The sequence below is a fragment of the Triticum dicoccoides genome, chromosome 5B, assembly GCF_002162155.2.
Source record: "Triticum dicoccoides isolate Atlit2015 ecotype Zavitan chromosome 5B, WEW_v2.0, whole genome shotgun sequence".
Taxonomy (NCBI): Eukaryota; Viridiplantae; Streptophyta; class Magnoliopsida; order Poales; family Poaceae; genus Triticum; species Triticum dicoccoides.
In genome coordinates, this window is record NC_041389.1 from 395,504,883 (window position 1) to 395,516,358 (window position 11,476).

Here is an 11,476-nt window from a genome sequence, read left to right on the forward strand (position 1 = left end):
TCAAACATAGTACTGACTTGCAAAAAATTTGAATAGTGGTACTGATCCATTACAACCGTCTCAAATGTGATACTTTCTTGTAATTAACTCGCCTGTGTGGGACGGTGGCGCCGCAACCTTAGAGGCATTGGTGGCGCACCTCCTGGTGTGGATGAGGTCCAGCAAAGGGTTCGAGGGCCGGTACAACTTCTCCGTCTATGACGGCGCAGACGAGATGGTGTTCCGGGTTGATAACTGCTTACGCCGCCGGAAACTCTTCGCCCGCGAGCAGACCCTCATGGGACTTCAACGGCGCGCTGCTCTTCCCCATGAGGCTGCTACTCGCAACGCCACAGGAGGCCGCCAAGAACCCATCCTCGCCGTCGCCGCTTGGTGCAGGGGATGCCGCCAAGATCCCCCACCCTTGCCGCCACGGCTCGGCGCACAGGAGGTGCCAGGAGCCTCGCCCTAGCTGTCGTCGCTTGGCATACGGGAGGCCGCCACGAGCTGTACCCTCGCCGTTACCGCTCGGCTCACGGGAGGCCGTGAAGAGCATCACCGTTGTCGCCGTCTATTGGGGGACAAGAGGTTGCCACGAGCCTCACTCTCGCCGCCGCCGCTCGACCATAGGAACCCGCTACGCTTGCGTGCTTCTGGACAAGGGCTCCTCCGATGCATTTGTGGTGTCGTCGATGATCCTTGCCGGGCACGCGGACCAAGCTATGGCGGAGCTGTATGGCGTTGACTTCCTTGTGGTCGACGCAGCGGCGATGCTGGCGGCAATCTGGCCTAGAGCATCCGTTGCTACCTAGCCTAGCGCATCTCGATGGCAAGCTGAGAATGAGATACATGTAGTAAGCAGCTAGCCACCCAATTGGGCGATCAATGTGTAGGATGCCCACCTCCTCGTGGGGCACAGGAAGTGTTCGACGAAATGGCTAGCATCAGCAAAACCGCCATCTCTATTCTTCCAGTACCATAGTTTTATGTTCACGTGTTGGTAGTGGTTCAGGCTAAGACATGCAAACTTCTGCTTTATGGATGTCCTGCAGAACTGGGCATTCTCTCAGAGTTGTTGTGATCTTGCCCTCTTTATTTGGCCTTCTTTTGGTGCACTCAAAAACCGGTCAATTGTACACCAACTCTATGTTCCACTACAACAAACTGGCTATTGTTCATTTAGTTTTTGAATTTTGTACACCTAACTCTATGTCGCTCTTGCGATAAACCAAAATGTTCTCCACCTTGTGAATATAATGCAATGAGTAGGAGCTTGATTTCCTTTCTTGGTGAGACAAAATATCATCAATCTTCCAGATGGTGGATTTTAGCTTGCAAGAGGTATGTTCATTGAAAGATTTCAAACATAATTAGGAGCATGAATTGCACAAGACTGCTGAGCTATCTACGACATAAATTGCTAGCTAAATCTGTAACTCTGGTATATTTTTGGTCCATTGAGCTATCTGGAACATGAATTGGTAACTTCATCCTACATTTTTATTTGATAAAAGAACTACATCTTTCATGTATGCAATTTCTTTTGACTTTTGCAGAACAGATGGATTTAATGAGAGAACTGGGCATGCAAGTATTTTGGTATTCCATTAGATTTATGCAACTCTGATAAAGCTTTTAGTCGGCCAGTTCTCTAATTTCATAGCTGATGTTGCTTGCCCTGAATAAGAGACTGAAGAACTGAGCACTCATTCAAAGTATTTTGCTATTAACATTCAGGTTTATACAACTCTGATAAGCTTTTAGTGGGTTTCGTATTCTAATAGCATAGGTACATTCCTAAAATAAGAGATTGTCTATCAAGCAAAACCGAAAGAGACATGGAGAGTAAGAATGCAGATGGAGTAATGAAAACATGTCGTTCTCTGAATCACTGTCTAGCTTCAAATTCAGAAGTTGTGCTTGAGTTCACATGCCAGAAATGAGGTACTAGGCTTCAATAATAAAATATATAGTGTTTTAAGGTAACATAGTCATCTCTTCAGTTACTAAGCTCCTGGGAAATAGCAATCCCACAATGATGTTGCATTTTTTCTGACTGCAATGCCCCCGCCTGTCAGATGGAGAAATGTCGTGTCCCACCTCCTAGGTGGAGCTGCTCTGCGCGTGTCGCCTATTGCCATATCGTCGGTTCCTGATGAACCAGTCGTCGTTTTCACGGGCTTTGACCGCCGCTTTTCGCGAGGGGAGGTGTTGCGTGGACAGTGAAAAACTAAAAAATCTGGATCCACGTTCTATGTTTTTTCGAGTTGGTTAGCAAAAGCATTACTGGAGCTAAGGTAAGGATTGATCCATCTGGATCCACGTTCTGTTAAGTAACAGCTAGCTGGATATAGTTTAATTTAGTTAATGTACATTGTTACATATGACCATTTCTGCAATATTACTATCCATTTCTGAAGCAGTAGTGATGATTTGCATGTTCCAATTTTTTATGAATGTTGATTCTTTCATGGCAGAAGGAATGAATGATAAATGAGAGAAGCTTGGGAACTATCGGCTGATACCTCCTTTAAGGTCAAATATATTTTGTTGTAGCGTACATCTGTCCAAAATAATGGTGTTCAGAAAATTCAACTTTCTATGATTTATATAGCTTTTACTGCAGGAATAAATACTAGGTAGTACCATGCTGCAATGCTATCATTTTGACCAACAAAATTTGATTTTCCTCTTCCTAATTTCAATCATGACAACCTGTAATGAAGCTGTGGTGATGTAGAGGTATGAACACGGAATTTAAAAAGCTTATGAGCTAAAGAGCTTTGGAATAATGGATGCTAATAATGACTCCTCCTGCAATGGTCACACACCTATAGATTCTTCAAATGGCAATGGTTAAGTGAATATCATTTCAAATAGCTAGGGTAAATGTTACTATCTTTTAAATTAAACAATGATTTATTCTTCTTTCCCATTTTGACTTCTAGCCGGTTCAAATTACAAGAATATATTTACTATCAATGGTTGTGGAAATCCACGATTTTGGATCTAGCTATGCTCGGTGATCTCCAGTACTGCCATGTCTCGCACACATTTTAAATGATAGTTCCACTCTTCTGTTATGATCTTTTGGTCCATTATTATAAGTTAGCGCTATGTTTTTCATTGTGCCCACAAGGTTGCAAGTATTATCGCCATTTGTTAGCAAGTTGCATCAGCAAATACCTGGCATTTATTATTATTTTTATCATGGTAACTATAGTCTCTTATCTGACAAAACAACATTAAGTTCAAAGCTTCTTTTCAGATATGCATGCATCATTGTTATGCTGCTTTTATTGTTTTTGTCAAGTGAAATTTTGATTATACACTTGTTTATCAGCAGACATTTGATTGAAGATGAAGAAGAGGATTATCACTCCAGGCCTGCAATAGAAGCTTAGTAGTGTATTAGTTATAGCAAAATTGGCATTTATAAAAAGCTAAGGTGAGAGAAATATCTTGATGATTGTGGTAAGATAGTGTGCTTATGTATGTCCTTGATTTTGGTATTTGTCCTTCAAATAAATGATGGATTAATTGATTTATGGCAGTATGGCTGTAATTGTCCTATGATCTCCTATGTACTATGTAAGAGATGAACAGAAAACATATTGAAATGATTAGCATTTCTTCCTTTGTAGGAGTACCTATTTTCTGTTTGAAGATAACTAATATTGTGTCTTGGTAAGACATGGTTGGAGCTCCTCTTTTGGGATGGCATGCCTGATTGGTGGATTGGTTGATCCTGGAAGAGATGTGGGAAGTAATGTCCTTGCAATATGTTTCATCCCAATTTGTGCTCCCAGGAACAATTAATATGCTGGGGAAGGGAAGTAATGTTTAGTAAAAAATATGTAATTATAATCCAAGGGACTTCTCTGTAGTACAAATATCCCAGAGCTTGGCTGATTGCCTACTTTTGTTTTGGTAAATATAATTCTATATGTGATGTTTTGCCCCTTAAAACAATACATTGTTTAGATTGATTGACTATAAAACCATTTTCACAACAACAATGAGAAAAACGGCGCGGCAAGGCGCGCATTTCCCTCTAGTCAGCTACATATGCGCTATGCTCAGAGCACTGTTAACCCGGCGAACATGAGCGCAGCAAGCGCAAAGCATAATCCTACAATCGTCGCAAATGCCTACAGGATGGTAAATGTAACCAAAAAAAAAAACACATTAGAAGGTCGGTGATTAAACCTAGCACCTTCCCATTGCTTACGGCTCGAACAAACTGCTGCCAGTAAAAAAAGTGAATGGGAAGTCTCATAGTTTACCTTTCCTTCTGACTGGAAATTGAACTTGACAGTGAACCATCTCACTCCTCTATCGACAAGAGGGGCCAGTGCAAGGGCTCTAGTAAACTAAAGAAGTCGTCTGTTAGAACATATGGCAATGGACTTCGACAAGTAGCAATGCATTCTTTAAAACTTGAAAAGCTTAAGGATGTTCCTCAAGTTACCACTGCAAAGCAGAGTAGTATCCAACTATGCTTCACTACACTAATCCGGGTAACAAGTTATACACTGAGTTGGAGACTAACTCACCCTCCTGCGCGAAGAATTTTAGTAACTTGACTACCAGCCCACAACATTGCCATTAATTTAAGGAATCTGTTTTAATTGGTATAGAACACATTATAGTGGGAACTGCTTTACAAGAAACATATTTTACAACCATTACCATACCTCTCCACTGTTGCAGCATAACCCATCCTACCAGGAGCAGGCGAAAAATGGAACCTGAAAAGTAAATCAGTCAGTGACTCCCTTCCGGTCCATCCAATGCTCCTATTGCATCTGCAGTTGTTTTGGCTCATGAAGATGCATGAAGTGAAATAAGGTTTTAAGTGAATTAATGGTCTTTTTCTCATGACCGATGAAAACTTTACATTTTGAAATTACATAATAAAATGTTTGTTCTGAAATTAATGGAAAACTAAAAAACAGCATGGCATCACAGTTACCATGCATTGACCTACCAAACTAATAAAAAGGTGGTGACATAATACACAGTATTATGTAGTCGATAAGACAAAACTCCAGCAGCACCATATCTCTTCAATTGTTCTAGCAACCTGAACCAGCAATAAGACATGAGAAATGGTGAACTGTCATTTTATAAGACAAAATTTAAAGAGTAAACATGATGTGTCATTCCAAGTATTGGTATAATTGGCCATAGGGGACATATTAGTATAACATGAAAAAGGTTTGAGAGCTTGACTTGACATTCATTAGACTCCGTTGCATGGATGGTGCTAGGTTCTTCTGTAATACATGCGAGGGTATCGGTATAACAATCCATGACTAAGGTTGAGTCCTTAGGCTCAATTAAATGGATGATGCAAGGTTCTTCTGTAAGGTATTACTCACACTACCATTATATGCTATATGTTAGTCCTAGCCTAGCAATTTTTCTGCCCATATATATTTGCATAAAAGACTAACTAATTTTCAAGCGAACCCAAATAGATACAAGAGCACCAACTTTGGTGAGGTCTTCTGCTTCTCTGAGTACATTCTAGTGCAGAATGCAAACTCAACTGTTAAGCTAAAGTCCTAAAGACTGTCATGGGACATGATAAAACGAAGATGTATTATTGTCTTTGGATTTACAGTTAGTTGTGGATACTCTTTAGGCGAAAATCTTCTGAAAAAATCTTTGCCATAATTTCTTTCCCCTGTATGAAAGAAGAAAATAATTCATCCCTAGAAAAACACAAAAAATTGGAGAAGCAAAGTTATTATGTGCCACAAAGATCATACCGGTCGAGCCTCCTTGTAGCTGCTTGCTTTCTTCAATATTAACTGCATGCATGAACCTAAAAAGAAAATACAGATCAGAATATGCATCAACAAAAAAACATGTACCCAAATCTAAATTATATTATTGTAAGTGTTCGTTTGTTTTAAGGAGTTCCCTTAATTCCTTATTCCCTAAATGAGCGGTTTACAACTTTACATAATAGCGCCAGTAACTACCTACGGGGATTTACAAAAGGTCAAAAATTGCATCAGAGTTACACTCCTAACGATGCAACATAAATTCCATGAATATGATGTACGCGTTGCAGGCATGTTTTTGTCTACCCAACAAAAGCGCGGGTAATTTCAGGATTTTGCCAATCAAAGAAGCACCAGGACTAGCTGATTGCCTCTACTCTCATCACGCTACAAATTCAAATTTTACTACAACATTTCAGAATTATTATCTTCTACTCCTTCTTTTCAAATGTAAGTCTTTTTATTGATTCCAACAAGGGACTACGTACGAAGCAAAAATGAGTAAATCTACACTCTAAAATATGTCTATATACATCCGTATGTTGTAGTCCATTTGAAATCTCTAAAAGGACTTATGTTTAGGAACGGAGGGAGTAGTTCCAGGAAGACAACAGACATCCTAACAATATTTTGTTAATTTTCTGCATTAGTTACTAGTTACAACTCTTTTAGTGGAAGTATTACACATCTCAGTTAACAAAATTATCTGTAAGAAGTTTACAAAATGAGAAATGTCCTCCAAAAGTTTGTTAAGCATCCTAGGGATTAATCTGCAACATTCTTTGGGCTTGGAGAACATATCTTCACTGGAAAGTCTATTATGCTTCCAAAATGTGCTCATAATAATTGTTGTTTGTATAGTTGAATAACATGACATTATTGTATGTGTAGTATTTCATCAGTTGTTGGATTCATGTCATGCCAAGAAACATCATTTGTTACAATTGGATAGAGATTCCTCACTGATCCTTTGAGGTGAAAGCATGCTTCTCATCTTATAGTGTTTGCTATGATTGCACAAGCTAATTTTTTATCCTCTAGTGTTCTTACCTTTTATTAATGTTAGGGTGTCATATTGAATACCATGCATATTTTTACCAAGAACTGACAGTATGTTTCTGCACCAAAAAAATCAAAATGATTGTAGGGTGCGATTTTACTATGATCATTCGGATATTTTTTTACAAGAGGTGGTATAAGCAAAGGCTCTAAAATCATAAACTTAAGTGAGGATGTATTCGCAATATTATTTACCCGGGGAGATAGATGCCCTTAAAACCATTGATATGGATCAAGTATTAGACATTTTTATAGTTTAGGTTCTTTGTATAAATTGTACGTGACATTAATGTTCAAACCTTTTTATACTAAATATTTATACCTCCTTATACCTCATTTCATCACCAATCTTAATAAAAAAAATCTCAATACAACATTTAGTGACATTAATAATTTACCTATATTGAAGAAAAACAGTCGGTTTAATACAATTCAGAAATCTATTATAATTTTTATCTCTGGTCATTTAGTTGAACTCTAATCAAAGTAAACATGGTGAGAAAAAGAGAATTCTAGGGAGGGGTGATGAGTGTGTTTGTGTCATATAAATAGTGTATTTATATGTGTTTGTGCCTACTCCAATATCCTGATAATGTTTTGTACAATCTACAGGTCAGAAAAATATCCTAAATAAATATTTTGAGGGTGTGCTTTTCTAGTTTGGTTTGTTAGAAATTCTAGAGTGTATAAGTTAGCAATAAATGCCTTTCTCCTCAATAACTGACGTGTAATTGTCTATAAACTTTCTTCACGACTATTTCCAAGTCGGGGCGGTCGTGTGGCACCCCCCCGATCTTGTACATATTTCTGCCATCGACCAAGGGTCATAAGAGTGCGGCTCAAAAATATGTGGGAGTCATGGTAGAATGCCAAAAATTCACATCCTGTCGTGGAATTAACACGTCAGACGTCCTAGCAGAAGGACTTAGTCGTGGAGCCATCGCAACGAGATTAGAAAAAAGGGGTTAAAACGGACAAGGGACACGAGAGTTTTATACTAGTTCGGCCCCTTACGATGAGGGTAAAAGCCTACGTCTAGTTGTGATGGGATTATTGGGGTTTCGATGATCAGGGAGAAAATACGCTTGCCCGAGTCTCGAGTTGTTGTTTCTTGTCCCTGAACCGCCGCCGGGTCGTCCCTTTATATACACAGTTTGACGCTCGGCCGGTTTACAGAGTTCCGAGGCCGGCTCATACAAGTGTCCGGTTCGGTCTCTTCCTTTCCCTAACTTACAACACAAGTTATACAACTATGGCGGTTTACAACTATGGGCCCTAATCTGCCTTTGGGCTCTTGGCCTCTAAGCTTTACTAGTAGAGCGCCATCTTCTTTATCTTCATGGGCTTCAATACGGATGAGCGTGAACCGGCCCCTCCTGGGCGGTTTACACTCAGTAGTTATATCCTCAACATTAGGCCCCAGATTGAACCTGTTCATGTCAATCTTCAATACTTAGAAAAATTCCCTGAATATCTTCTTACAATCCTCGTAAACCGCCATGATATCTTCTCCTTGTAAACTTTGGTAAACCGCCATGACGTCATCTTCTGAAATTGCAATAAATCGATATGATGTCATCTCTGTATAAAAAGGTTATAAAGATTCCCTTCATTTAATTAACTTCCGAAGATCGAGGCGATAGCTGCGCCCCCTCTTGCCGCTTCGGGCTCCTCGATTCTCATGCCTGCCGCTTATCCCCTTGCCTTTATAAATAAGACCGGGGGTCCTTCCATTTCCCCCCTTGCCTCTTCGCATCTTCCTCCTCGCGACCTCGAAGAGCTCAAGCATCGCCGCCGCCGTCGACCCTTGAACCTGCACCGACTAGGCCGCTGCATCATCCTATTCGTACCAGGGACCTTGCGACACTCCTCCGCCGCTACGTGGCCCTGGTAAGTACTCCCTTCCTCAACTATCAAATCTGCATTAGGGTTCCAAAGTTCTTCGGTGTTCATCAGCATTCATCGGTGCTCATCTGCTTTCCCTTAGCATCTTCTTGAATCTAGCTAGGACTGACAGCTTCCTCTAGTGGCCAAAGCCGTAGTTTTAATCTATCCCTCCATAGTATCTCGTTGTTCCTAGATAGATCCCATCTGGACTATTAATGTTCTACCGTCGCCATTTTTAGGCCTCAGAAAATTTTCTTTACTAGGCCGCGGTAGATCCAAAATTACAATGCCATCTTGCGAAACCTGTTTCTTCAGTACTTGGTAAATTTTAGATGTGCTTCTTCCATTTGTAGGCGGTTTAACCTTTAGAAAATGATAATCCGCCAGGTACCATTAGCCCTCACATAAACCACCACCTTAACTTGAGCACCAATATCCGGTTTATAGTGCATATATGTTTGAATTAAATCCCCTGGTTTAACACCGGTTTCTGCACATCAATCTTGAATCGTGAACCGACTTTTGCACTTCCTTTACAGTTTGTCTTCCAAAATGGCCAAGCAATTTGCCTCTTGCAACTGGGTTCCTTCCCGGATCACAGAAACACAACTCAATGGATATGTTCTAACTGGCGCTTTGGCTAAGAAGGAGGTCATTCATTTGTGAGTCCCTGGCTCTGAGTGCCCTCCTGAACCTCAAGATGGATAAGTGGTTGTATTTATGCAGCATATAGACCGGGGATTTAGCCCTCCCGGATCAAAGTTTTTCCGAGATGTACTTGCTAGCTTCCAACTCCATCCTCAAGACATTGGACCGAACTCCGTGTTTAACATATGCAATTTCCAAGTGTTCTGTGAAGTTTACCTTCAAGAAGAACCAATTGTTGAGCTCTTCCGGGACTTCTTCCACTTAAACCGCCGAACTAAATTCTCTGATGGCCCCAATACTGAACTTGGCGGAGTGTCTATTCAGAAGAGGAAAGAAGTCGATTTTCCTCATGCCAAACATCACAGCCACCCCAAAGATTGGAATCAAACATGGTTCTATTGTCAGAACATCGCTCCTGCTGATGAAAACCCTCTCCGGTTTACTGTGCTCACCGGCTCAGCAATGGCCATCCATTGCCTCAACGGCTCACTGCCAAAGAACGACAAACTTATGCACCTCAACTTGCTAAGCTCCGGGCTTTCCTAGCAAACGGCTTAACCGGCATTGACCTCGTTCGTTGCTGGGTTTCGTGGGGTATCCTGCCTTTAAGCCGCCGCACCAGGTTGATGCATGAGTATACCGGGGACATCAAGGACCCTCAATGGCACCATGAAATAGAGATAACTGATGATGAAGTCACTGAGGCTGTCAAGAAGATGCTGGATGAACCGATCACTGAATGCGGCAAAACTGGGATGCATCCCTTTTATGCCTCCAACAAACCTCCAGCAGAAAAAATTTTATCCTTCTGCCTTTTTGATCCTTCTCCGCTTTAACACTGTTCTGATAATCCTTTGTTTATTCTTATAGGCCAAAGATCCTTTCTGGAAGAGGAAAACTCAGGACAAACCGCCAAAAACTCAAGACAAACCGCCGAGGGCTGCTCGTGCCAAGAGCAAGGCCATCAAGAAGCCAGCCAAGAAGAAAACCGTCGAGTCCTCTGATCCGCCCGAAGATGTTGATGATTCGGAACAAGAGGTAGACCTTGACTCCCTTGGCTCATTTTTCATACATCTTATTGACAACGACCATTACCAGGATGATGCGGAAGCTAGCCTTGCTGACAATGTAGAGGTAATCTCCCTTTCCTCCAATTCCGATCTTGTGCCAGTAAGAAAAATTCGTCGCGCAGTCCGGAAAGTGAAGCGTTCACATCCTTTCACTCATTTGGATCCACAGCATCCTGAAGCTTGTCGCACAACCCGGCATAGTGGCCAGCAAGTCACTTCTTCCGGTACCCTCTTAATCCTTCTGACTCAAATTATCAGGTAATTTCCAATTCATCCTCTGGCGATTCATCAACCACGCAAATGCCTCCCCTTAAGACCGTCCCTGGGTAAGTACAATAATCTTAGCTTTGCCTTCTTGCGCCGGTTTACCATATTAATCCTTTGTATGCCATTTTGCAGTGCCAAAGCCTGATTTAGCAAGAAGGCAAAAACTAATGCTCCCACTGGTGAAATTGAACCAGATAGGACCTCAGAAGGTGCTGGCGGAGATGTTGATGTCGCCATGGATGACTCTATGCCACAAGGCCAGGCCACTGATGCTGACCCGCCCGAAGTTAACCCGATGAGCCCTCATATCAATCCACCAAGCCCACAAGACAATCCTCCCAGTCTGACTGCTAATCCGCCAAGCCCTGCCAAGGCCCCAGACAAACCGGCGAGCCCAAATACAACAACTGATGATGTTGTGATTACTGGGGTTGGCCATACTTCTCCTGGTAATCCTGTCGCTTTGGCAAAGCACAGTGCCAAAGTGGAATCTGCTGCTGAAGAGAAAGGCAAGTGGAAGGCTGATGTGTCGAGTTATGCTCATCTCCCCGCTCAGGAACTTCATTCTGGATACCTAAACCGCGTATACACCAGTCGTGACTATGAGGCCGGTTTGGTCAATTTGATGAAGGAGCATTATGAGGTAACTTCCAAACACTTCATAAATTTTCTTTGCACTATATATCAACTCCATTGTAGCCCCCAAGGGCCGGTTTATCTCTTCAAGATGAACCGTGACTTTAAATAAAAAGACTTTCAACTGTGTAGCCC

General features: G+C 41.6%; 1 protein-coding gene across 1 annotated transcript; it reads right to left on the reverse strand.

Annotated features, from left to right (window-relative positions):
* Positions 1-4,058: 4,058 nt before the first annotated feature.
* LOC119309576 lies at positions 4,059-10,942 on the reverse strand. The gene is made up of 6 exons (XM_037585556.1): positions 10,773-10,942; positions 4,970-5,065; positions 4,677-4,730; positions 4,536-4,601; positions 4,266-4,344; positions 4,059-4,130 (listed from the first exon to the last, which is right to left on the reverse strand). The coding sequence occupies exons 1-6, from the start codon at positions 10,940-10,942 to the stop codon at positions 4,059-4,061; spliced, it is 537 nt and encodes a 178-aa protein (XP_037441453.1).
* Between the last annotated feature and the right edge of the window lie 534 nt (positions 10,943-11,476).

What these genes read in the sequence shown, in the direction of transcription:
- LOC119309576 (XM_037585556.1), bottom strand. Translation starts at nt 10,942, where the DNA reads ATGGCGACATCAACATCTCCGCCAGCACCTTCTGAGGTCCTATCTGGT. An exon ending in AAGGCAAAGCTAAGATTATT is followed by an intron (nt 5,066 to 10,772) that starts GTACTTACCCAG and finishes TTGCTGGTTCAG; the next exon opens with GTTGCTAGAACAATTGAAGA. An exon ending in ACCACCTTTTTATTAGTTTG is followed by an intron (nt 4,731 to 4,969) that starts GTAGGTCAATGC and finishes TTTACTTTTCAG; the next exon opens with GTTCCATTTTTCGCCTGCTC.